This window comes from Eutrigla gurnardus (assembly GCF_963514095.1).
Source record: "Eutrigla gurnardus genome assembly, chromosome: 22".
Taxonomy (NCBI): Eukaryota; Metazoa; Chordata; class Actinopteri; order Perciformes; family Triglidae; genus Eutrigla; species Eutrigla gurnardus.
In genome coordinates, this window is record NC_139933.1 from 6,837,639 (window position 1) to 6,864,883 (window position 27,245).

The window sequence follows — 27,245 nt, forward strand, 5'->3', positions numbered from 1 at the left end:
GTCTTCTGCCTCGTGCCCTGAGGGGCAAGGTTTTTATGACATTCCAAGCTCATGACGGATAAGACAATTATACGGGGAACGCTGCGGATCTTCTGGATGTATTTGGCCCGACTGACAGCTGAGATTGCAAAGAAATGAATGCAAAATGAGTCTAAAACCGTTTGTGTTTTTGATCGACCAACATATCTGGGATATCGTCCCCTCTGACTCCTGCGAGATGGCAACAGCTGTGCGCTCCAGACGAGCCTGAGCTATTGTTGTGGAGCACCGACTGATGGCTATGATTATACCGGTGCTGCTCATGTGTTGGGTATTAGCGCAGATGGCGGCTGATTGAATTACATGTGTGATGGAAACACGAGTGGTGGATCACCGCAGTCGGAAGAGCACTATTTCTGTGTCCATCGGTTAAAAAGAGAGAAAGTCACCTAGCAACAGCAGGCTAGCTTTTTTTTGGGGGGGTGTGTGGGGTGGCGGGGGTAGTTTTCCATCCATGGGAGATGGAAAATGCTTGCATAAATTGTTCTATTCATGCATGTTTGCAGGAATCCTGCACGGGGCTGGTCCCAGTCCAGTATTTCCAGTATCCTCCGGTGTTCCAGCACTCTGCTGGCATCGACGGCAACGGCACTAAATTAAGAGCTCCATCAGTGGAGATCTCAGCCAATAATGTCATTTATTTCCTCTCAGCGGAATCCCTATTTGCTACAGTACAGTCTCAACACGTGTGTGTCTGTGTGTGTGTGTGTGTGTGTGTGTGTATACACTTCACACACACGACAGATCCCAGACACCAGTCTCACCAATAAATAACAAATTAACTAACAGTTTTGACACATTTCAATTCAATATTTCATAATGATATATTGCTATTCACTACTACTACTACTACATCTACTACATCTACTGCTTCTACTATTTCTACTAACCCTACTACTGCTACTACCGACTTCTCTTTGGTACTGCTATCATACTACTACTTCTACTTCCACCACCAATAAAACTACTTACCTTTGATACTGCTAGACTACTACTACTATGACTATTATCACCTTTTCTCCTATAGCAGCTACTTCTAGACATTATTGCTACTACTACCAACACTACTTCTTCTACTACTAAGGCTACTACTGTTTCTGATACTTCCAGAACTTAGAAGTAGAAGTAACAGTAGTTCCATAGAACTTAGAACTTTGCCAGAACTTCGAAATGACAGAAAAGCCAACTTGAAAAAGTGAGGTTTTTTTTAGGACAGTCAACAGACTCAGACTGCCATGAGCGATTATAGCACGTCTGATGTCTAAATAAGAGCTTAATGCTTGAAAGGCCACTTGGTGGTAATTAAATATGATTGTAAATCAATTATCTGGTCGCAGCAGCCGCGTAATTAGAATGCGTATTATTGTTTTTATTATTATTAGGATGTTTCTCTTCTTTGATATCAGTCTCATGCAGATGGCAATATGATGCCCAATTTTCTCCCGACTGTCGTCATGGCGATCACCGGCTAGGCTCGCAGGATGTGAAAGCTGATCGAAAAGGAATCAAGTAGTAATCCCCTTGCTCCCACGAGATGTCTCATACGATTATCTCAAATCTGAGACTCTGCTGAGTCGATTTACTCCCTGACTTATTGATCCTGCTGGGTTTTTTTTACAACGGAAGCCGTCACCCGCCATCACCAACAGGTCCGACGCTGCCGGCGTCCCACACAAATTCCAGGTCAAATTGGTTATGGATTTTGTGACTAAGGTTCACACAGTGAACCGTGCGACCTCGAGGGGGGGCAAATTAGTATGCGTGCATTGATCTCATTGGTCGACACCGGATTATCTCTGTACTCTCGCTGAGTCTCGCTTGCATATAAACACAGATTGTACCTGGAACTGAAATTACACGTCTCCCAACAATCTGCCACAAATTATAGGTTGAGCCCCCCGGAATGATGGCTGGACTTTGATTTCCCTGCATGTTGCAGCTCAAGCATGGCGTGCGGTGCTTTTTTTCCATTTCTTTACTGTGTTTGTCATTAACATGCCCTTAAATCTGTCTACAGTGAGGGTAATAGGGTCATTCGTTTTTTTTTTTTTGTTGCACAGTTAATTAAAAGCCTCATCTGAAACCAAAGCTAAATCCTTGTCTGCGAGCACATTCATGCACATTTCTTGGAAAAAAAGTTCCAGCAAATTGATCTTGCGCCTCATTCGTTCCTCGCCACGCTGCGCCGAGCAGGTGACGACTCCGAGCCTTGAAACGACATACAGTAAATATCCACCTTCAAAGTTGCTCTTACGGATGTGTGGAATTTGGTGTGCCGGTGAGCTTAAGTGTGAGCTGTATTTGCCTTTTCTTTTTGTGTGTGTGTGTGTGTGCTGTCAGTGACACAGCTGGATGCCTCGCTGCCTCGGCTTCAAAGTGGGTTTTTTTCAGTGATCTGTATCCGGGCGTATAGGAACGCTCGCATCACATAGAGCAAACCTGATGACCTCAGCATCAATTCACCTCTTTTTGACCTAGAAACGCTGATCTCTGTTGGATTTCTGTATTGATTTGTCTAATGCTGTTGAGGCATTATTTACATAATTCTCATTCTAATTGGTGCTGCCGATCTATACATTAGTTGGTGAGATATTTCAGCCTGGACCAGTCTGGTGGACTGGAAGTACAGATACAGGTCACGTGACTTCTTGCTGCCCTGGGTTTGTCAGTATGCAGCCTCAGGGGGAACCTCTGTAGACACTACTCAGGGCTGAAAATAACCTCTGTGCAATGTTTTGTTCACAGTGTGCTAAAGAATCTGCTGTATTTGATTAATCAATTCATTGTTTCACCTATAAAATGGAAAAAATAATAAAAACAAGAGACCAGCTTAAGTCGAAAAAGCTTGTTTTGTCGGACCGACAGCCCAAAACTCATATTCATATTCAATTTACAGTGACATGAAGCAGAGAGAATCAACACATCTGGCGTTTATTAATGATTCTAAATGTCATAGAGTGCTTAATTTTTTTCGTATATCAACTCCGGAAGTTAGCCAATGGGATTTCTCTATTGGATTTGGGATTATTGCACAAAATAAACTCTGTGACAAACACGAGTTAATGATACTTTCCCCATTTTGTTCAGCAAGATAATCTTCACACCGCCTTTATGATTTTTTTATTGATAGACACGACTGTGATGACGTTATATCGTTTAGCCACTTGTTTGCAAACCGCCTTTTTTAAGACACGCAAAAGCTTCAAAATCCATGAGAGGCGAGTTTTACATCGTAGCAGACAACTTTCAAATCTTTAAAAACAGACCTCAGAAATCCGAGATTCGAGATGAGAAAGATGCAAAAACTGGGGGATGAAGCCATTGAAATACGGAGATGTCCCCTTCCTTCTCACCTCTGACAGCAAACCTCCACCCGTCCCCATCCCAGCCTCCACCGTGCAGCGTACACATGTTTACACTCGGCAGGCCCTTCCAGATGCTGCTGCTCTCTTCCCTCACAGACGCAGCTTCTCTTTCCACCCACTGCTGAAATAAGAGACCACAGAGGAAGTATTCGAGCATGTCTTACTTGGCATTTCCTGGTCAGGGGGCTGGACGGATTCTTTTCGCTCCTCTTGGCCCTCTACTGTCACAGGTCCGCGCTTAAGTTCGTTTAACCCTGAGCGATAGCATGCCGAGGATTTTTAAGGGTTTGTTTGTGTGTGTTTTTTTTTAGGCACAATGTTCTCTTAACTGCGCTGCATTTAGATTTCTTTTTGCAGCTGTAAATACACACATTCCTGCCAAAGTCTTGTTGCCGTGCCGTCTCCGTGAGTATAATGATAGGCCGGATACGTTTCTTCTTTTTCTTCTCAAGGAGCGGGAATATGAGCGATAGAAGCTGCAGCGTATTCAGAAAGCACAGTTTGTGCTTATTAATCTTAACAGAAACAACATGGCAACACGGGGGAAAATATGCCAACTATGCAATGCTTCATGCACGTCACATTGGATCATGTGCTTTTGCTAAATTAACAATTAAAGCTTGTTGCCTAGAATCAAATTAATAACCAGCTGTGGAGTTACTCTTGATGACAGGAAATTTGTATTTTTTTTTGTTTTTTGTTGCCTTATTGGATGCAGCTCATGGCATGAGTGCGTGACAGGAAACATGAGGGAACAATATTCCCTGGATGTGGATGTTGTTGCAGTGTCACACCATTTGTCCACCAGATTCGTTACCTGCCTCTTTACCCAACGTGAGCTCTCCATCCTCCCCCAGAATAATTCATAATATTCAGCTTTTAGCTGTTTTTGGTCTCCACCGACTCCCAGAGGGGGAATACCTGCCTCTTAGGCTGCTTAATGCTCCGCTATGTCCACTAAAGAGTCGCTAGCTGTGTCTGTTTGCTGGTTAGTGCTGAGCAGGTAGTGTTTTTGTTTGTTTTTTAGAGCCAAAAACAGCTGGCTGCAGCTGCAAGCGACGCCGTGAGAGTGGTAAAGGTGAACCAAAACAGTGAAGTTGTGACTGAAAAGCCAAACAATGAGCTGAAACTCACTACGTGAAGCAGATTCAGGTGATAATTCTTGATAAAAAATATAAATTATGACCACTTCAACAGAGCACACAGTGCAACACTATCCAATCAAACTATACTGTGTATAGATTAGATCCAGGCGCTGTATAAACGTGTCCATTTGAACAGATATGCAGAAATAATCAGCGAGTGAATGGCATGTGAGGTCACAGCCATGACATCATTCAAATCTGCCCAGTACTCAGAGAAACACTTAGTCATCAGCTAGCCTTTAATGATTTGATTACTGATGTAATAGTGGCTCTACAGAATCACGAATGGACCGCAAACAACACGGTGTTTGCACTCCAAACTCTAGTATTAAGGAAATGCCTGCATTGAATTAATGCAGACGGATCCTCGTGGTTAAATGCAGAAAATTGTTTTAATTGCACCAAATTGAGAGCGAGGGATACATGGAACAGCTTTAACGGAGAGGAATCAGAGCTGGAGGCTGCAGCCCATCTAAATATTTACCTCCAGTCACATTAGGTATACAACAAAAGAGGCCCCCGAAAGCAAGAGGATGTTTACTTTATGGAAATAGCACGCGTGCGATGTTTGCACTCTTCTGTGTGTTGCGCAAAGCCAATCAAGACGCCAGATTAGCACTTTGAAAAAGGACGATGCAGGGAGTTGATACTCGTTCACGAAGACAACGCAGATATCGCCGCGTCTTGTCCCTTTTTAACTGAACCTGCAGAGACACGTTCTCACAACCCTTAAATCAGTACTGCTTAAAGAAATGTGGGGTTTTGATTAAGGGCCACATGTGTTATATCCCAGTGGCAATATACTCACCTTGGAATGAAAGCAAGATGGTCTTGGCTGCTGTAGCTGAGAGGGGGAGTTGAATGTGACGTGGAGGACACTAGACGGGTTTTTACCTTGAAAAATGGTAAAACTTCCACGTTTTGGATTCACTGCGAGGACACAAAGTGCAGGGAGACGCGCGGCTGATTAGAGACGTTGCTTCTCATCATCTCATCCAGTGTGAAATCACTGTGACACTCAATAAATCTTGGTGAAAGGCTTGTTGGTGAGGGGCCCCCAAATTGTGTCTACCTGCGTCATTCCCCCTTCTCCAAATCGTCCAATTGATCAGGCACGCTATAATTACCGGCTCCAGTGGAAGAACCGGCTCCTCCAGAGGAGGAGGGGACGCTAATTTTGAGCCCTCTTTTTCCAGGCAGGTCTGATCCGGACTGATAATGGGGAGTTTTTCATCGAGCCCCTCGAGAAGGGCAAACAGGACGTGGAAGTGAAGGGGCGTGTCCACGTGGTGTACCGCAGGTCGGCCATCAAGCGGGAGGCGGGCCAGCGGAGGGAGGACCTCCACAACGAAGGTAGGCGGGGGGAAGGAGCCTGACGTCAGTGGAAACAAAAAAGCACTGTGTGTGTTTGTGTGTGTTTGTGTGTGTTTGTGTGTGTTTGTGTGCAGAAGGTTCATAATAGCAAGGACAGTTTGTTTGATAACACCTTTTAGAATAAGAGTGAAGCCCCGTCAGTTCAACTGCATTTAAAAATGCCCATTTATTGCATAATATATCTCAGATGTAGTTTTTCCTGCTGTTTCAGGCAGCCATTGGCTTCAGTTTATTTCCATTTGTTCTGAAAATGTCTCTTACAAGTCTCTAATTTTGGTATTGAACTGTTTTTGATAGTGAACTTTGTGGGATATTTTTAAAGAAATTTTTTTTTTTTCTCCACTAATCTTTTATTTTTGCCCTTTTATATAAAATTTCCTTATAAACCAAATAAACTCAAGGATGGACTGATTAAATTGTGGAGGTCAAAGGTCACTGTGGCCTCATAAAACTCAATAATTCATGTACTAATGATGACAACGTCACATGAATATGTAATAGGATAAAATTCTGTCGTTTTGGACAGACGTGGGTTAAACTGCAACATCTCACAGGTTCTACGCACAGAATCCAAACGCCTTTCTTTCTCCGCCGAGGAGCACAGATAGACGGCATACTGTGCATGAATAGCACACCTACAAAAACAGCTGAAGTGCTTTATGACATGGATGAATGTTGTTTGGATTTGGTGCGACTCAGCTGGGATTTGTGCTATGAATGCACATATTATAGTGCGGCTAAACGCGGGGCTGAGAGGAAATACACTTCTCACTCTGTAGGCCAACGATTTATGAGTCGAAGGGGACTATTTTGACTAGAGATCAAGTGGCTTAGAAAATATAAAGTCCACGGGCCTGTTGATAATCCCGAAGGATTCCTTCTGCACATCCTGAGACTCAAAGACCGAACTTTGTTTTATGTCGGCCTTTGACGCGGATATAAATCACTCCCGAAGCTAGAACGGGAGAGATGTCATACATGCATACCTTGACTTGTTTATGTGCTGCTTTCCTTCTGTAGTGGCGGACTTCGGGATCGCAGACCTCCCGGCTTCCCTGGACCTCGTCGAGCATAAACTGTCCGAGTCGGAGCGCAAGAGGAGGCACGCCAAGAAGGACGACTACAACATCGAGGTGCTGCTGGCCGTGGACGACTCGGTGGTGCGTTTCCACGGCAAGGAGCACGTGCAGAACTACGTTCTCACGCTCATGAACATAGTAAGTCTACTCTAGTGCAAATTCCAACCCACTTTATGCAAACTCACCACATAAAATCTCCAGGCCTTCAACTGACCATTATCTGATTTTTGTCATTGTTTGGTCAAAAGATGTAACGACAATGAATACTGAAAAGCCACAGAGTTTGGCCTGAAAAAAAAATGAATCTGTTCTCAAAATAGTTCCTCAACTAATAGACTAATGCAGCTCTATAAATATCCTTTCCTGACACGGAAGGCTGCTGATTTTGGCAATCGTCTACCTACGGACGTACTTTTCCTTCCTTGCCCTCTCTGACATCAGACCTTTGCCATACTCCCCCCCCCCCCCGGCGGACCCCCACTTTCTCTTAGCTGTTCACGGATTACCGATGAGAAGTGAAAAAAAAATTTCTCAGCTCATTCATTATGGGTTCCACCAGCTCCTACCACCATAATCTACTTAATGGGCCCAAATCCCTCAAGTCAGATTTTCACAGGGTGCTGGTTTCACTCTGTAACAGTTACCATTTGGACGCTGCATGGTGGTCTGATTAGCTGCACTAGACCAATTAGAAAGTTGACTGGGACCTGTGCTGAGGGGGGCGGTCATGGAAACCAGCGCCAGGAGTTTTGACATGGAATGATGTGTCTATTTTAATTGGGGATTTTGCATTTACATATTCCAAATCCCTGAATGTCACCAGCGGGGCGAAATATCTGATTAGAATGCTGTTCAGAGTGAAGTGGCTGAAATGATCTGAAGTGCTCTCTGATGAGCATTTATGATAATTTCGGGTCCATATGGATGAAACGTTTTGGTTCTCCTTCATTCCGGGTAAAATTTGATAAGAGAAAACGTGCAACGTCCGGAAAGAGAAGGCGCGGTTTAAACAAACGACGGGTCAAAACTCTTTACTTCTGCTCGTAAGCCGCTGGCTTGCTGTGTCTGAAAGAGCTCTGCCCACTCAAATCCCTCCGAATCCCAGCTCCGTGGCTGCAGAATGTGTAGTACCACCTGGAGAAACTCTCCCCCCCGAGGGATTGATTACTGAACATCCTGTCTGCACGAAAGCCAAGGTGACTGCTGAGGTGCCTCGGCGCACAATGGCCGTGTTGTTTGAGCCCGGACCAGGTTTTGTCCACGTCGATGTGTTGCTGTACACAAGCCAGGGACACCTAGCGCTCGTAGCCCACAGCTGCTACTCTCATTTTCAGCTACAACAGTCGGATTCCGGCCCTCCGTGTGCTCCTCCTGGCTTTGTAATTATCCCCGGTATATATGTGGGGTTGGAGGTCTCGCCAAAAAAAAAGCTGAATGCATAGAGTCCTGAATCAGGACAAATATGTAAATTCAGTATTTCTAAAGCTCATCGTGGAACTTTTCTGATGCTATTTTTTGTGATTTTTCAACAGCGTCTCTATTTCAGGTCCAACATAAACACGCGTATATAGGTCAGTATAGACCTCGTCTAGGAATTTGAGCTTGTAACAAATCTGGGAGAATTTTTTCGGTCACTCAAGTGTTCTTTACAGCATTTATTGACCTGAATGGGCTCCTGTGAATGGAATATTTGCTTAAATGCCGTGGGTGTAACCCGCCGTCCCAAAGCAAATTTAGACTTAAGCCAAGGTAGCTTTTCTTCAGTGACATAGCTTTTGTTTCTCCACGGTCATAATTTAACGTAGAGAAAAGCTCAGTGCCACACACTCTTTGGCGTTTTTTAGCAAAAAGCAGTGATTCTGTTTGCCGTATCTGAACCTTTATTGGCCTTCACCATAGAAAAGTGGATCCTCCGAAGAGAACCTCTGGTTTTCATGCGTTTAAATGCTAAACCTTAAACTAAATATGGATGAAATATCTGAAGCTCGTACTTCCTCTTCTTAAATCAAGAAAACAAAGAGCAGACATGACATGAAACTTCAGTAAAAAAAAAAAAAAAAAGGGTTTATGCGTCATCTTGGCTTCACAGATGGCCCGTCGCCACGGTAATTCTGCAGATATTTACGCTCATATGCCGCCGCTTATGTCCAGATTGTAATTTTGTAAATTGATACCTGCAGGATGTCTCTGCGTATTATTTGACCAGCAAAAAGCTGGAGAGATTCAAGCGTATGGACAGGAATAACACTGCAGCTGTTAAAAGCCTCTGCTGCTGCGGCCTTAATTAAAACATCACCTCAGGGCTGTAGTGGCGTCCGCAGCGTCCAGCCTCACCAGTTATTCGATGACCTTTGGTAGATCTGTGTTATTGACAGGCGGCGAGGTTAGCAACAGAAAAGTTCTGTGAGCAAAACATCAGTTTCACGTTTCAACAGCATTGGAAAGCCTTGAAAAATGTGTTTTTTGTTGTTGCTTTTTGCAGCTTAAATAGTCAAAACCGAAAAAAAACAAATGTCTGTTACTGTATTGATATAACACTGAGGGGGAGGTCGTCGTGTTGAAGCTGCTACATTAAAAGGTGCTCTTTTGTTTTGAGCTTAAAGCAAATAACAGTCGTATTTATTTATGTATTTATTAGTTTAACAGGCAGACACCACAAAGAAAAGTCCAAGGTTCATTCTCTGGCAAAACATTTGAAAAAGCCTGTTATTATTTTCTCCTGTCACCTCCTGCTCTCTCACTCTCGCTTTTTAATGCAATGTTAAAAGTCCTGCACGTCTGTGGAAACAACACACGCATCATTGTTCGTTATAGAGAGAACTTTTCTGGATGTCCTTGATAATCTATTCAATATTGATTGCGACAAATTTTTGGTTGAATGGTTCAATTTTATTGTCACGGTGACAAGGACGTGTTCTGTGCTCCGGATTTGAATTGAACTTCAGAAAGGGAAAATTAAAATGTCAAACCGTTCCGCTTATGTGCTGATGGAAGTTTTGGATTTGAGGGTGTTAGTCGGGAGAAAGCGTCGGTTTCAGATGCCAAACAAAGAGACAGGAGGTCATGGGTGATGGCTCAGCAACCTTTTTTTATTGGAAAAAAGATACTAGAATAGAATTAGTCAGTGCAAACATAAACAATAACAAACTATGCAAGAATAAACAATACCTATTGCTTTGTTTATTCTATATAATAGTTAAGAATAATGAATACGATGATTAGAAGCAGACAGATGGGATGCTTTTATCTTTTTAACAAAGCCGTTTTTAAAATTCTTCCTACTCCTTTTTGGACATGTCATTTAATTTAATTTAAGCATTATTATTATTTTATTATTAGAATGTCTGTATCATGACTTGTGAATGTCTTTTTTATTTTGATAATGCTTTTCTTTTCTGTTTTTTTTTTATTTCTTTTACATGTTCGAAATAAATAAATAAACTAAACTAACTAAACTAAATTGTACATTTAATAATAAGCAGTAAAGTAAAGTTTTGCTCCATTAAAATAACATGTCACAGTCGATCCACCTCCTTGAGCGGCGAGCTGAGAGTTTTTTTGTTAAAAGGACGATGCAGTTTCACAAAAGAGCTGATGTAAGGAAAGCAAAAATGAGTAACGCACACCTGAGCTTTTCCTGCTGTGGCACGTCAAACGTCTGCTGTAATAAAGGCCTGACGCCAAACAGACGATGACTCAAAGGATGAACTTCATGTGTGACGACATGAAGAGGGTTTTTTTCACCATTAAACTCAAATATGCTGTATGTCCCTCACGTCCCCCTCGTGGCATTTACCCAGGTAGATACGCTTAGTTTAATTTGTTCAGGGATCGAACACATAATAACAATGCAAGTTGAACAGAAACAAAGTCTCAGTTCCTCCGGATTATATAGAATTTTAAAGTTGCAGGAGAAGCTAACGTTCGATATCAATAAACACAATAAGGGAAAGAAATAAAATATGAAGATTATGACACATTATTTTTCATGACATGTTAAATAAACACGCAGAGTCGATCCACGTGTCCTCTCTGTAATGTGAAGCTGCTTTGTGAAGCTAAATTACTTTGTTAACAGCCCGCTGTGCTGATTTCAATCCATAACCAACATTGTCCCAAAACAATTACTGAGTAAATGAAAAAATCAGTAAAAAGTACGGCTGTGCCGACATGAAGCGACAGTTTGTTTAAAAAAATGAGTAAATAAAACACACTCAAGTGGAAGTCGGACTTGGGATTTGAATGGGATTCGAGCTTGGCCCAGGGTTAAGCATCTACATACCACGGCATTATTATAAAGCCAAATAGCAGTCGACACATTTCTGGGTCAGCCTTCTTTGCCGTTGCATAACGACGCTGGTTTTGTGGGACGGTTGCCAGTGTCTTAACATATTTCATTATCAAGCTTGTTGTAAAAAGATACAAAAACACCCTCCCCCATGGCTGGACAGCCTTCTTCACGGACGCCGCACAGCAGAAATAAAATGTTTGTTCGCACCGCCGCTGTCAGAGCAGTTGGAAACAAAATGTTTGCCGCTTGCTTTCGATTTTTTTAGATAAAACGGGCCGATATCTGAGAAAGAGGGGAATTAAATCAATTGGCTTGCTACTGTGTAACTGAAGAAGAAATGCGATACAAATCAGCAGCACAAACGGCTACAAACAGCATTACGTCTTCTTCCCCCTGTGCCTTTGATTACCCGGGTACAACGCATCACACAACATGACCTCACTGTGTGCAGTTTGATGTCCCTCAACGGAGGTTCTGCAACTCAGCTCCTATTTTTAGAACCTTTTAATGCCCATCGCCTCCGATTTGCCACAATTATCGCCTTCAGTTTTTGTCATTACTCAATTACGAATAAAATGTGTCCTGCAGACTCGATTTTGTGAGACGTTCCCAGCCACCTTTAATTAAATGTGTTCTTTCATCCCGCACATCAGTGACAAATAAATGTTCCCTTTCCTTTTCAGGTCGATGAAATCTACCACGATGAATCTTTGGGAACCAACATCAACGTTGTCCTCGTCCGCATGATAATGGTCGGGTACCGTCAGGTGAGCTATATCTACATTAAACATTTTTAAATAGCACTCCGAGGCAAAGGCATTTAATGCATGATTGAACAAACATTTTAATTAGCGAGCCTTAGAGATGCTTGTAGACAGAGACTGAGGGGGCGCCCAGACGAAGCAAAACAAACTTTTTTTCTCCGTTTTGCCTTGGCGTCGTTTCAAGAAAATCCGCGTCCAGACGAATCCACTGAAAACGACTCAGCGCGCTGTAGTACATATTCCAGGCCCTTATGCGGCGCTGTTTCTGCTACAAAAACGCAGAAGAAGAGACGGAGCTTGACCGGATGTTTGCCGTTGCTATGGCAACACGTGAGAGTCAATAAACACCCATAAGATGACAATTTGGCCCGTATAAATAAAACCAACAATAAGCATCAACAGCCGTCACCCTAAGGACCGTGACGAGGCATTGTCACACGTTGGGATGGATTAATTAGACAAATAAATGCCTACATTCATGGGAAGTTAGCTAGCGGCTGTTTGTTAGCATCGTAATAAAGTAGCTTTTTCCCCGGAATATCGCCCCCCTCTCTCGGCTCCATGTTTTTTTTCATACAGTGGCCCTGATACGCCGACGAACAGACGAGCAGAATATCTGCTACGAGCACGGAGGCCGCCGTTGTTGTTGTTGTTACGAGACGGGGCGAAGAAGTCAGGCTCGAGGGTCGAGGGGCGGGGCGATGACGTCAGCGTATTCGTTTTCGCCGTCCACAAGAAAACGATCACGAAACGGAGGCGTGTCGCTTTTTTCTTTTCCACCCTGAGAGCTGGTTTCACAAAACGCCGGATCCGTATGGACGGCAGGGCGAAACGCACAAGACTTCGGCGTTTACGCACTGAAAACGTTTTCGTGTGGACAGGCCCTGAGCCAGGCTAGTTGTTTCCCCCTGTTTCCAGTGATTATGCTAAGCTAAGCTAAGACACATATTTACCCTACAGACGTGTGCCAAGACCCTCTGACTCTGACAGTCAGTGCGTGTCCATGCATTAGAGCAACTGGCTTACAAGTGGGCGTCCTGGAGTAATCTGATTTCTTTAGCATACTGTATATGAGAAACCCGTCCTCCATAATTGGCGTTGGGGATTAGAGAGCCAGACTTCTCCCAGAGAAGGACGACTTCTGGGCTTCTTTACAGTACATGTGTAATTGGGTTTCTGCTCCCTCCTTAATAATTATACGTTGTTGCAGCACTATGGTGCCTTTGAGCGCTATAACAGAATTTGGGAGTGTATCAGTGGTTAAATAAAAAGGTAAAGGTCATATTTTCAGTATGGTTGGCCCTTAACGCCTAACACTAAAGGTGTTACACTAACACCACTAACACCTTTAAACTCCAAAACAGCGCCAAAGAGCTGTTACATTAACTTGAGGGGAGAGGTTGACGCATATTTTTGATGACGCTGATGATTTATTCAACAACTCAAATCACACACGTACTGATGAAATATTCAGCATGCTTGTTTTAATCACCTTGTTTTAATCAATAACCATAATAAGGATATATAATCCATCCATGTATTAGTTTGCTGGTGAAGTCAAAACATCCTCTTTTTTTTTAGCTCACCTGTTGCTACTTTATACTTTTTACGTATCCGGTTGCTGCAAATTATGCAGTAAGGAGGCACAGGCTTACTATAAATTATGCACATGGTGACAGACACCAGTGAGTTATTACCCTCGAGTGCCTTTTAATCCACATAACTGACTGATGCTGCCTGGAGACCAGGCATTTTGCATTGTTGCTTCCCTTGTCCGGTTGCCAAAGCAGAAATATGCCGTTTCAATACAGCACCAATTAGATGAGCTCAAACGTGTCAAATGTGTCACCAGCACACACTCGGAGAACAAAGGCAAGTGTTTTGCCAGCATTCCCCCCCCTACCCCCCCACGTACCCTCTGGTATGAGCCTTGTTGTGTTGTCAGCTTTTTTTTTTTCACCATTTCCACTTTAGTTTCCAATAAACACTTGGAAATCAGCAGTCACAGTTCAATGAGGATGTTTGAGGACTAAAAAAACACACGTTTCATTTATTGAACTTTAATACCACTTCTTATGTTGCCGTCGATAAGCAGCATCACAACAACAGAAACTTTTAATTGTTCTTTAACGAGTGGAAATACTTGAGCGTCATCCAAGAAAATTAGATGTGATGTTTTACTAATCACAGAAAAATTACCTTTAATTACTGGCTGAGGAGCTGTGTACACAAAAGATTAACCTGTTCAGGATTTTCAAAGGGAATCAATAAGACTAATTTGTGTTCACATTTGAGTGGTAAAAATGTTTGTCTTCTTGCAGTCCATAAGCCTGATCGAGCGCGGCAACCCGTCCCGCAGCCTGGAGCAGGTGTGCCGATGGGCCAACACGCAGCAGCGCCGCGACCCCGACCACGCCGAGTACCACGATCACGCCATCTTCCTCACAAGGCAAGATTTCGGTCCTGCAGGTATGCAAGGTACTGTATTTTTCTCGATCGAGGACTGTGCAGACTGAGTGCTGATATCTGCTTCCATTCACAAAAAAGGGGGGTTGGCTTCAAGTCTTGGCCAGGTAAGGTCGATTGGAAAAAACATAAAAGCGGAGGCTGCAGCCGAGGTCGCGAACCCAAATCCTGATCTCACGAAAAACAATTACCGAGTAGCTTTCCAACACCTTGTTGACATTACATTGAATGCCACCCTGGATGGGAAAAAAATTGAGAATGCTATTTTTGAAGATGTTTTTTTTTTTTGGCATGTAGGGAAAAAACAGTATTTGCTAGTTTTTTCATTTACGTAAACTAAGTATTTTTTCTCTCAATCCTAATACCACATGTATGCAGTCACTTGGAGGTATTTTCACACCATACATGTCCTGTCGGTTTAGCGTATGTCTCATGATGTATTTCTTCTTTTCAGCCCTTCAAAAAACAAAAACATTTGAAGCGAGCCTTCCTAACCACAAGCGAAAAACTTGGTTTCCAAACGAACAAACATCCTCTGTGCTCAAGTTCAATATCTTTCATTGACCTGTGTATATTTTTAACTTTTGGAGCACATGTGTAATTTTTTAGAAGACAGCCCGAAGGTTTCCCCGCTTGGCTCGTCCAACCTCCGGATGTTGCCATAGCTGCCGAAGTGTTGTGTTCATAACAAGCCGGGTTTCTATGGCACCTTGCGCTTTGTCGGGCTGGACCTGCTGCTGCGTCTCGGGGTCACGAGCAGACATCACACTGTCTTGTCAACGTTTAGCTGCGAGATGGTAGAATCTATATCCAAATACCGATATTGTAGCCGTGGGATAAATAGGAGGAAAAAAGTCCATTCCGTTTTGTGGTTTAGCTACCTATGAAATGAACTGAATGAGTTGTTGACTGATAGTTGCTTCGCAACTTTTACAAATACATTGTAAACCAACCTTGTGGTTATGTTCAGTGTTTGGGTTTATCAACCCGGACGACAGAGACCAGTAGAGAAAGGAACGGTTGACCCCTAGCCGCTGTTGCTGCTGCACCTTTTTACGCTTCAATATGCATAAGCCTCCCTTCATGGGAACGTCATCTTCATTCTCTTGATTCCTTCTTATCTGCCTTTCAGATAAAAGGTCACGCTGTACAGCTGCTTTCATGTTTCTGCTACTTCACTTGCAGCGCTACATGTGTCCACCAACTATCTGGATTAAAAAAAACACTAGACGTCATCATGATCAACCCTGTAGCAAAAGTCTCGGCTATGACTCACTTGCTGCAGATGTTTCTCTTTTTGTCAACACCACCAACATAATGCTTTTTAAGACTCTTCATCACAAGCTGTCTGTCTGCTGCATTTTCTGCTTTTTTTACCTGCATGCCAAAGAAAAAAAGAGTCTTCTGATAGTCAGAAAGCATGAAAAATGAGCCAAAAATGAGGCTGGGATGAGCGTGCTTCTGAACCAAAGCAAAACGCGCTTAATCGCTGCACATCTCTTGATCGAGTCGTGTTTAATGTCTGTGCTTTGCTTCAGTGAACTGTGTGAAATGTTGTGATGTCTGGCGGCGGATGCTAGCTGGGTAATGACGACGTCTACTTCGGGACTTTCTTGATGTACAGTGAGGAGACTTTACATCTCCTCTAACCTCTATGCATCTCTATCTGGTGTTTATTAGCACAAAGCGGAGTGCTTTTAATATTGATGTCAAGGTGAATTTGGCTAAAGATGTACTTTATAGTCACTGAAAGGCATCTGGCTCTGAATGCAACCATCACTGTTACTTTCCCTGTAGCTCAGCTTGAGGATTTGTTCTTCCTATTTTGAGTAAATGCAAATTGAAAGAGACATTCAAAGCAATCTTCACAACCTGTTTGTTTTTTTATCTAATCTAAGCTCCAGAGTCAGACACCATCACAATCTTACTCCAGTATTCCACCCGGATTTCCAGCTCTGCATGAGAATGTCACAATCTTCATCCCGCCACTTGATTATTAGGGCTGAGTGGTCTTTTCTGTTGCCCAGGTTACGCTCCAGTTACAGGGATGTGCCACCCACTGAGGAGCTGCACTCTGAACCACGAGGACGGCTTCTCCTCCGCCTTTGTGGTTGCTCATGAAACCGGCCATGTGTGAGTAATGCAGTGATGGTGAAAGGACCAGCGGGGTCTCGGCCTCGCTGCGTCCATTAAAAGCTGATCAAAGGTAGAGCCGTTTACCTGGGCTCTGTCTACATAATAAAACATCGGGGTCAACTCAGCGTGTCGGGTTCTCAGCCGGGCAGGAGCTGTTTGTTCCGCTCTGCCGCCTGAAAAACAGCTGACTTAATAAATCCATCAATCAACACACATGAGTATGCATATTAATTCACAATCAAATAGGAAAAAAGGCCACAACCGAGCCATCCCTGATTTTATGATAGGTAATGCGTGCAGATGGGTTTTCAGTCCAATACAACACCAACTTTAATATTACATATAATTCAATAATTAAACAGTTTGTAATGTGCTTTAGAAGTGCAGGTAGGGCGATTGTGTTGCCTTGGCACCAAGCCAGGCTAGCTGTTCCCATCTTTATGCTAAGCTAAGCTAACCGGCTGCTGGCTGTAGCTTCATATTTACTCTAAAGACGTATTTATTTTCTCCTCTACTCTCCGCAAGACGGCGAATAACGTGATTTCCCAAAAACACATGACGAGAGTATTTAGATACTTTCTGCCTCCGTCCAGCTTTATAACTCCATCCATCCATCCATTGTCTACCTCTTATCCTTTATTCAGGGTCGCGGAGAGCTTTATAACTCCTTATTATTTAAGTGTAATGTAGGCTGTGAGCTTCAGTTGGACTCATTAGCAGCCCCTGCCTGTGGTCGCCAACCAGTTGTCACGTTTGAACTACCTGTCAGTTTGACACACTTCCTCTCCTCTAATGGGGCTCTAAAGGGGAATAATGTGTGTGAACTGTGCCACCCGCTGCAGCACGGACACCCAACGAGTGACAGACAGACGTGATTGAAAGCCACGTCGCTCAAAAGAACAGAAGAACTCCTATTTTTCCACAGTGGAAAGAGGGCAGACAGCATACTATGAGTCAGTGCTTGACTAGCTGTGATTGCAAATGCTTCCTCTTTGTACTGGACATCAACACTGAACACATCTCCATCAAAACAGACTTTGTTGTCACTCTAAATGTTTCCACCATACGGTGACATTAATTAACTTTATTTCAGCAAAGACACGGCAGATGGTAGACGGAGAGCCAGAATCCAGCCTCTTTCTTTGAAAATCATCCTCAAGAACTAATATGTCTTCATACCTGATCAAAGAAGAAATGTTGATACTTCAATCACACATTTCAATCAGGAAAAAGAAAATGAAGAGGGATAGATTTATATAAGAGATGTGAAGGCTAAGCCACTGCTAGACACTGGGAGGAGTGAATGTCAGTTTTAAATTGGCTCTCAGTAAATATTAAAGTTTGGACACTTGGCCTTCTCCTATAATTTGCTGCTGTTTTTCAATCAACCCTTCTTCTTTTCTTTTTTCTGTCGCGTCAGACTCGGCATGGAGCACGACGGCCAGGGAAATCGCTGCGCGGACGAGACCAGCATGGGCAGCATTATGGCGCCTCTCGTCCAAGCGGCTTTCCACCGCTACCACTGGTCACGTTGCAGCAAGCAAGAGCTCAATCGATACATCCAGTACGTCCTGTTTTCTTCCACTCCATCACCTCTCATTTTCTCCTCATATCGGTTGTCAGTGGCAGCGCAATATGTTTCCATTTAGCTTCTGTTTTTTCCTCTGGTTTGTTCTCCAAAATATCTCACAAACAGTGAATGACTCTGTTATTTTCATCTTATCCTCAGCTCCTACGACTGCCTGCTGGATGATCCCTTTGAGCACAAGTGGCCCAAGCTTCCTGAGCTGCCTGGGATCAATTATTCAATGGATGAGCAGTGCCGCTTTGATTTTGGCGTCGGTTATAAAATGTGCACCGCTGTAAGTCCATCACACTTGTGTCATATCGAAGTGATCGATTGTCAGCAGATATCACACAAGTATTACACGGCCAGAAAAACTGTTAGAGCACATAATGATATGAGTATATATATACATATAAAAGACACATGGAAATAATACAGCAAGACTCCTATAGAAAGTTTAAAACATCCGATATTAGATATGTATGTGCAGTAAAGGTGGATTTTCCTATTGGTTTGTTTACGTCTCCAAAACGTAACTTTTTTTTATCATTTATTTAGTTTCGAACATACGACCCTTGCAAGCAACTGTGGTGCAGTCACCCCGACAACCAGTACTTTTGTAAAACCAAAAAAGGCCCCCCAGTGGATGGAACAGAGTGTGCGCCAGGAAAGGTGGGAAATGTCTCGGCTTTGAATTATCAGTTTGTTTTTGTGAAGCTCTAAAAGTAGAGAGAAAGTCAATTATTTCAAAACATTTTTAATTCTTTAAGTCTTTTCTCTTGTGTTTGTCGTATTTTCAGTGGTGCTTTAAGGGCCATTGCATCTGGAGATCCAGCCAGCAGCCTCAGGGCCACGATGGGAGTTGGGGCTCCTGGTCAAAGTTCGGCTCTTGTTCCAGAACGTGCGGAGGCGGAGTTCGCTCTCGTAACAGACAGTGCAACAACCCTGCGTGAGTGGTCGAGCTGAAAGAAAATTAGCCACAGCTCCCGATCTAGTACTGGCTTTGATTTGGACAAAAACTTTATTTTAAAAGTGTTCAAGACTGTGAGCTACTGTTTGTATCTCTGCCAATATGTTACTATTTATATGAAGTAGTTATGATGACATTTACACTGAATTTTTACACTATTTTTTTCAGTTTTTATAAATAATGAAAGGACACATTTATCTTAATTTTACAAGCTTCTATAATAACACAAATTCCAGTATTTCTTATCCAGTTACCTAGAATTTAAAGGACATTAAATTACATTAAGTTCCTCCTTTTCTTCACATAACCAGGGAGGTGTCTCATAAGGATATGGAAGGAGAATTATTATTATTATAAAATGTATGGCATATTAAAGAATGGCTTGAAAGGGTAACTGCAGGAATCCACCTCTCAATAAATTGGGCTTTAATCCAAATATTTTTGTTCCATCTCATAAAATTCCCGTCATTTTTTAAATCCAAGCTTTCCTTCATAAAACTCCTGGAATTATACTACGATGGACAATTTTGGGGACAGAAAACATTTTCTCGTTCATCAGGCCTGCCTACGGTGGTCGAGACTGTCCCGGCTCGGCTTTCGACTACCAGATGTGCAACACGGAGGAGTGCGCTGGCCCTTACGAGGACTTCCGTGCTCAGCAGTGCGTCCAGAGGAGCAACAAATACCACAAAAACATCAAGCACACCTGGCTCCCTTACGAGCACCCAGATGGTAAGTGTGTAAAAACAGCGGAGAAAAGTTGGCCTCTCTAGCTCGGAGGTTTTTAATGTTTTTTGCAAAAGCAACAAGTGGGACAGATGACATTTGCAGGAGCGGCTGCTCTCACGCATACTTGGACTTGGGGTGGGTGTTATCTCTCCTCTGTGTCCCGCTGATGGCTTTCTCAGATTCTGAAGACGTTCTGAGCCAAGGTGTGTATTTATTTATTATTTTTCAGAGGCCCGCAAGTGTGAGCTGAGCTGTAAGTCCAAGGAAACAGGGGAGGTGGTGTTCATGAACCAGGTGATGCATGACGGGACCCGCTGCAGCTACTCGGAGCCCTTCGGCGTGTGCGCCCGCGGAGAGTGCCTGGTACGTGTCTGCTAAACCTACATGCATGACGTGTTCTGAGTTACAAATGAAAGCCCGTACTGTAGAAAGTGATCAAATATAAATAATAATCATTTCATGCTATTTTTGTAACTTCATTGTATTGTTTTTGACCGGCTGCATGGTTGCCTCACAGCGAGAGAATCCAGGGTTCGATTCCTGGTTGGGGAACCTTCTGTGTGGAGCATGTTCTGCCCATGTGGGTTCTCCAGGTTCCTCCTCCCACAGTCCAAAGACATGCAGGATGGGTTAATGGATGATTCAAAATTGCCTCTAGTTGTGAATGTAATGTCTCTGCATGTTTTATTCCAGAGATCCTCAACTAGCAGAGTATCAGGAGGATGTAAGAATAGATGGAAAGTCCATTCTCCCTGAGTGCCTTAACCTTTAGAGGATGTATCTTGATGATTACACGCACGCTGGCATCATTTTCCCAGTGGAGGAATCTCAGCCTGCATGAAAGTCAGTTGCCTCTAATGATTGACTGTCTTTGCCTCCTCCATCATCACAGCATGTAGGCTGCGACAAGGAGGTCGGCTCCTACAAACAAGAGGACAAGTGCGGAGTGTGTGAGGGGGACAATTCCCACTGTCGCACCGTGAAGCTGACGCTCACCAAGACGCCCAAAAAGAACGGTAATTATCAGCTCGGAGGATGGGCCAGTGTGAAATCAATCAACTTTATGATGAAGTAAGCCTTAAACGCATCCTCCCAATCAGGAAGCAAAATATCAAACTTTCTGTTCTCTAAATAATTGGCTTCTATTACAGGCCAGAATAATAAGTTCCTGCTCCCAGCTGAACTGCTCCATGTCTCTGTCTTGTTAGGAGTGCTGAAAATGTTCGACATCCCGATAGGAGCCCGCCACATTGTTATCGAAGAGAATGAGACTTCCCCTCATATAATTGGTGAGTGTAACGCACATCCATTTCCAACTGTGGATCCGACAGACTAAAAAATGTGATTTTTTGAACAGCAAGTCTTTCTAAAAGTATAACTATTTGGTTGAAATGCATTACTGTGAATCAACACTGACAACAATTGCTGTCCTTCCTCTCACAAGAGTTTGCAACTTTCAAGATTTTAAATCACACACCTTTCTGTTTTTCACAGAAATGTTGTCAGAGATAGATAAAGATAAAGTTTCTGTTAATAAAAAGTCTGCAAATGTAACTCACCTCCGGTCCCTTCGTGTCTCAGTTTGACTTGTCCCTGAAGCACTGTACAATGAAGGTTTTTATTAAATAAAAATGGACTGTAAAAGGAAATGAATGAGCAGGACGTGCTGGTTCTTGATTTTTATGTAAAAAAAAACCCAGCATGCAGTAAATATGACAAACCAGTTTTTGATAGAGAACAATTGACTGACAAATTTGTTCTGAAGTATGTATTTGTTTCTAAAGTCTATTACTTGTCAAACGCCACTCACAGGTGTTATTATGGCGATATAAAAAGACAGAAATAGCTCTGGGATTTAAGTTACGCCGCTGCATTAATGTAATGTAAATGTATGTTTGGAGTGTCGGAAACTCTTGAGTGACAAACTCATATCTTTCATCTCACAATAGCTCTCTGTACGATGGTGAGTCAGGAACAGTGTGGCGTTCGGCCCAAACCTTCCCTCTTCCTCCTCTTTTCCTCTGGCTTTTATTAGCTCATGGGAAGAAGAGATGACACACAACTTGGGAGAAATTACTGTTGGCTAACCGCAGCGCCAAACATCTCAAAATACATACTGACACGCTCGCTGCTTAAAGGAAAAATCTCCCGAGTTGTTCATCCCCGAATTTCTCTTCAATTTTTTTCGGGGGGGATTTTTTTAATGAATTGAACTAAAAGCGACCACAATGTGCATTCTTTCCCACCGCATATGCATAAAAAAAATATTTAAAAAAACTTTTTTTTTCACTCATTACTGACAGCTGTGAAGAATCAAGTTACTGGAAACTTCATACTGAATGCAAAAAGTGAAGACGCTGAAACAAAGACCTTCATCGAGAACGGTTTACAGTGGGAGTATTCCCTCGACGGGGAGAAGGAGATTCTGAAAACCACCGGTCCTCTGCATGAAGGCATCGTGGTGCTGGTAAGAGGCACCGCGGCAAGGTCAGCAATCACTTCACTCTTCCGCCGTTTTTCTAATGAGCCTCCTTCACCTCGTTGCAGGTCATTCCCCAGGAAGAGGACGTAAAGATAAGCCTGACATATAAGTATATCATCCACGAGGACCTGTTGCCGCTGATTACCAACAACAATGTCCTTCTGGCTGAACTGGACACCTACGAGTGGGCACTGAAGAGCTGGTCTCAGTGCTCCAAACCCTGCGGTGGAGGTAAGTGCAAAGTTAAGTGAGTTCAGATTTTTTGATTTACTGGACGCCTGGGAGGTTCATTTCATACTTAACCATTTCAGGCATTCAGTACACCAAATATGGATGCAGGAGGAAGAGTGACAGCCGCTTGGTGCATAGGAACTTTTGTGAAACCAGCAAAAAGCCCAAACCCATCCGCAAACGCTGCAACGTCCAAGAGTGCAGCCAGCCCACGTAAGTGCCCTCCAGCTGTCAGATGGTCAAAAGCTAGAGGAGGACTTAAACTGGTACTGAAGGCTCCGTGCCGGCATAAACCATAAAAGGAAATGTAATTGCTGCGTGACAAAAAAAAAAACCTTTTTGTGCTGACAGGTGGGTGGTGGACGAGTGGACTCCTTGCAGCAAGACCTGCGGGAAGCTGGGCTACCAGACCAGGGTGGTGCAGTGCATGCAGGCGCTCCACAACGGCACCAACAGGCCCGTGCACAGCAAACACTGTCCGGAGGATCGTCCGGAGACCAGGAGGGCCTGTAACCACACCACGTGTCCCGCCCAGTGGAGGACAGGGGCGTGGTCTCAGGTGAGTCAGGACACCATCATTCACTCAGCAGAGGTTTAGGCACTCTGAACCACACAAACAAATTAGCCATTAGTTGTTACTAATTATTCAATATATATCCCCCCCCCACCCCAAAGTGTTGCTGTGGTAACTCCCGTTTTAATTAATTTGATTTGATTTGATTAGGATGTTACCTAGCAACCATGGATGGATCACTCAGCAACTAAAAGGAGACTCACAATGACCACAAATAGAGATGCATTAAGCCTGTTATTGTTGCATTTTCAGCCCACGAGCAACCGGTTTAGACATTACTCTTTACTTTTTAAGTTTTAAAGGTGCATCCAGGTCGATTCAATCATCTATCACTGGCTGCAAAGAAGTAAAGTGATGGATTTACAGAATCCAAATCCTGGTCTTAAATCCAATCAGTACTAATTTAAAGAAAAGCTTGTAATGTTCTGTTTATGTGTGATTGCTTGGGACACAAAGGGCTTGTTATTTTTGGCAAATCCAATTTAAAAAATGCCTTTTTGTAATAAATCTACTTTGCAATTTGACCATTTCCCATTTTTTTTAGCACCTTATTTGAATGGGTGTGCATATATTGGCTAAATATAAAATATAAAAACTGATTAACATAAATTAATTAAAATGATGACACCTTGAGGGCAAACGAATCACATGTCAGGGCAAAGTGCTGGTCTGGGTCCATGTGTGAAGATATAATTAGTAGAATAATAGAATGGTAGACCCTAATGTGTGTTAGCGGAGCGCTGTGGCGGTGTTAGGACTCATTTCCTCGTCCTCCAGTGAAGTGCTAATTAGCTGTGTGTGTGTTGATGGTGGCGGCAGTGCTCGGTGACCTGCGGCGAAGGGATCCAGCAGCGGCAGGTGGTTTGCAAGGCCAGCGACAACACCATCGGGGAATGTGAGGGCGAGAAGCCAGAAACGGTCCTCATTTGCAAACTGAGTTCCTGTCCAGGTGAGATCCACGTATGCGTGTTATACAATACCCATTTTTCAGCTTGCTTTGTCGTACAAACGGCCTCTGTCATATCTTTTATATTATGGATGCAGAAAGCTTTGAGCAGTTTCTTTTGAAGAGCATGTGGGTGGTCTGCTGTATCACGCACGTCACAATCACCTTGGGATGCTGGCATAAACATGGTGTTGTTGACTACAGTTTTCTGGTTTGTATGGTCGATCGCATCAACTATTCCTTGCTTCTGTATGTCCTTTGAAACAGTGAAACCGTCTGAACTGAGAAACATTCCTGCAGGTTTTCTCATTTTGCTTCCTCTTCGAAGATCAGGGTGTGTGTTTTTCCCTTTGCAGGTCCAGGTGGTGCTCTGCATACTTATATATAGCAGCAAACTTTATTATAGGTTTGCAAAAAGATCGTCTCATGGTTGTTTAATGTCTTATTTCCGTTTGCTGTTTTGTCCTCCCCTCCAGGACAGCCAGTGTCTCCTCTCACCATTGAAACGATGGAAAACTCCACAATAAAAGACGAAGCCGTACACCAAAGGGCTCCTGAAAACCCCGTCCACAAAATCTCTTCAAGTAAGATGATATGTCATTTATGTCAGAAACAAAAAAACAATCGTGTTTTTCCAATCAATCCTCTGATGTCCGCTCTCTCACATCTCCTCACTAGATGAACCATGTCTCGGGGATAAATCAATCTTCTGTCAAATGGAGGTTCTCGCCCGATATTGTTCCATCCCTGGATATAATAAGCTTTGCTGTGAGTCATGCAACAAGAAAGAAAACCTCGCCACACATGCTCCCGACCTCCAGAACACCCCCGTGGTCTCAGTTGAGCCTGAAACCTCTGTTCCTTCTCACCCGGCGTCGCCCAAGGCTCCGCCATCCGCTACGACCCCGAGCCCGCCACAAACCACTAGAGCTGTCGGCAGGCGGCTCCGCTCCACGGCCCCGGTGCCAACCAGCGCCGCCGCCGAAGCCTCCCCATCCACAGGTGCTGCTCTGCCCCAGGGTACCACCAGCGACTCCTTCCCCGCAGCCGGGAAAGGAGAGTCCGACCCGGGGCCTCTTCTACCTCCAGGGCCCCCGCGGCCCACGGCAGACTCCAGTAAAGAGCACAGTCCAAACAGCACTTTAGGCCCAGTCGCTGCCAGGTCAAGAAGGGACGATTTAGGATCCGAGAGGGACTCGAGTCACAGAACCCTTTCGGCTCGGAAATGAACAGCGAGCGATGTTGTGAACATGCTGCTCAGTGAGATGGTCTCAGCTCTTCGCAGCATCTGATAGACTCACAGTCTTGCTGCAGATATTTTTCGTTATTTTATTTTATTTTATTTTTACAACGATTTTGTTTTTTTTTCCATGCCAGTGAACTTAGACCAGACCAGCGATGGTTACCTCATCAAAACTCCAGAGTGATCTGTCGGCAGCGTCGCTCTGCCCTCTGTGCTTCGAATATAAAAAAAAAAAAAAGTTGTCAGGTGCTGTAAACTAAAACGACTACAAGACGTGTTCAAAATGTGATGACTGCATTGCTCCATTCATGTTTCTATCTGTGTACAGTTGTGTAATCCTGTTTTTTTTTCTTCTCTCAAGTGCATTAGAACTACTATTGAACTTGTATTGTGAACATGTGAGGAGAGGTCAACGGCTATGGTTTTTAGAGGTGCGCGTGTCGGCTACGGAGGCTAGAGTGTGCCAGAATAGTTATGGACCATGTCAGCGTTAATTCTAATCAATTAATGTATTGCTAAAGTGTTAATTTGTTTATTTAATGATACATTGAACAACGCAAAGTAAATGAGCGGATTAATCATTTTAATTTCTTATTCTGTTTTAAAGAATTTTTGGAATTTCAAAATAGGATGGCAAAAATATTTTTAAAAACGTTTAAATTGTGTTTTCTCTGATCCCTTTTACTGATGTTGCTCACAATTCATTTCCTATTTGATGATTGCTGAAATTTAAGGACAGCTCTCTCACGTTTCAAGATGAGTAAATGTTGCGGCGCCTTAAAAAATAAATGGCGACCCGACCCACAGGGTCTGTGTCAGTAACTCATATGCTCAGCAGAGGGGTGCAGCAGGCCAATCAGCGCTCCTGTTGCTATAGTAACCTTCTTTTTTTTTAAGAAAAAAAAAAACTCCTTTTAAAGGGTTAGTTCGACATTTGGGGAAATGCACTTATTCACTTCCTTCCCGCTTTGTAGCCTAGCTGACTCCCTGTGTCCCCTCATGATTTAAATGTATTGAATAGGTAATGGATTTTTTTAAATGTATGAAATTGAATATAAAAGGGCTGTTAAGTCTATAATTATTCCAGTGGCACCCTCTAGACTCACTAGACATCACTCCTGGCAGGAAGTCTCATAGCTTCTCTGTCCCCGGTGCTCTTTTTTTTTTTTTTTTTAATTGAAATCCAATGTACTGGTGATTCTCCTCACTGGTAAAAAAAAAAAAATCATGACTGTCTGCAAGCCAACCCCACTGTAGCATGCCCTCTGTCTGCCTTTGTGGAAGTCATTCACTTAACGCTTTAAAAAAAAAAAAAAAAAAAAAAGATTTTAGAAAAAAAAAAGCTCATTGTTATCTTTTTTGTAACTGGTATATTTTTCAGATAATAATGTATATAGTGTAAATGTCAAGTTATAAAAAGAAATTAACCAGGAATCGAACGTAATGTATGTTGCTATTGTAAAAAAAAATATATATATTTACAGGTGATGCTGTAAGTCTACAGACTGTGGTTGGTTATATTGTTACATCATTCCTGCATTGCAGTTCATAACGTCATTATGTCTATTGTATAGTTCTTGTATATACGTACGTGAATGAAAGCTTTAAATGTTAATATTTATTGAATTTTTAAGTGGTACGGAGAACAAAGTAAAACACGTTTGAAAAAAACTGAGATGCTTGTCGTTTCACTTCACTCTATTTCACCTCCATTTACTGTTATGTATGTGTTATATTTCGCTTTTTCTTATGTGACCTTCGGGTGTAGCTTTTGTACACTGAGTCATTCTTTACAAATCCTTCCATTTTATTCAGTCTGAATTGAGTCATGTAAGCATTCTCTT

The 27,245-nt window shown here is 43.0% G+C and overlaps 1 protein-coding gene across 2 annotated transcripts in view; it reads left to right on the forward strand.

Annotated features, from left to right (window-relative positions):
- adamts14 (ADAM metallopeptidase with thrombospondin type 1 motif, 14) overlaps positions 1 to 27,068 on the forward strand; it is a 30,562-nt gene extending 3,494 nt beyond the window's left edge. Inside the window, exons 3-22 of one of the 2 annotated variants that reach the window (XM_084040711.1) lie at positions 5,746 to 5,902; positions 6,944 to 7,140; positions 11,977 to 12,060; positions 14,379 to 14,535; positions 16,551 to 16,656; positions 18,080 to 18,223; positions 18,389 to 18,521; positions 18,785 to 18,898; positions 19,027 to 19,175; positions 19,756 to 19,928; positions 20,155 to 20,288; positions 20,818 to 20,941; positions 21,134 to 21,214; positions 22,229 to 22,392; positions 22,473 to 22,638; positions 22,719 to 22,851; positions 22,990 to 23,197; positions 24,032 to 24,161; positions 24,635 to 24,742; positions 24,837 to 27,068. In XM_084040711.1, the coding sequence (XP_083896837.1) occupies positions 5,746 to 5,902; positions 6,944 to 7,140; positions 11,977 to 12,060; positions 14,379 to 14,535; positions 16,551 to 16,656; positions 18,080 to 18,223; positions 18,389 to 18,521; positions 18,785 to 18,898; positions 19,027 to 19,175; positions 19,756 to 19,928; positions 20,155 to 20,288; positions 20,818 to 20,941; positions 21,134 to 21,214; positions 22,229 to 22,392; positions 22,473 to 22,638; positions 22,719 to 22,851; positions 22,990 to 23,197; positions 24,032 to 24,161; positions 24,635 to 24,742; positions 24,837 to 25,387 (3,213 nt within the window). In that variant the 3' untranslated portion in view covers positions 25,388 to 27,068. The remainder of the gene's footprint in view (positions 1 to 5,745; positions 5,903 to 6,943; positions 7,141 to 11,976; positions 12,061 to 14,378; positions 14,536 to 16,550; positions 16,657 to 18,079; positions 18,224 to 18,388; positions 18,522 to 18,784; positions 18,899 to 19,026; positions 19,176 to 19,755; positions 19,929 to 20,154; positions 20,289 to 20,817; positions 20,942 to 21,133; positions 21,215 to 22,228; positions 22,393 to 22,472; positions 22,639 to 22,718; positions 22,852 to 22,989; positions 23,198 to 24,031; positions 24,162 to 24,634; positions 24,743 to 24,836) is intronic. The other variant, XM_084040712.1, reaches the window with a different exon arrangement.
- Positions 27,069 to 27,245: the final 177 nt, after the last annotated feature.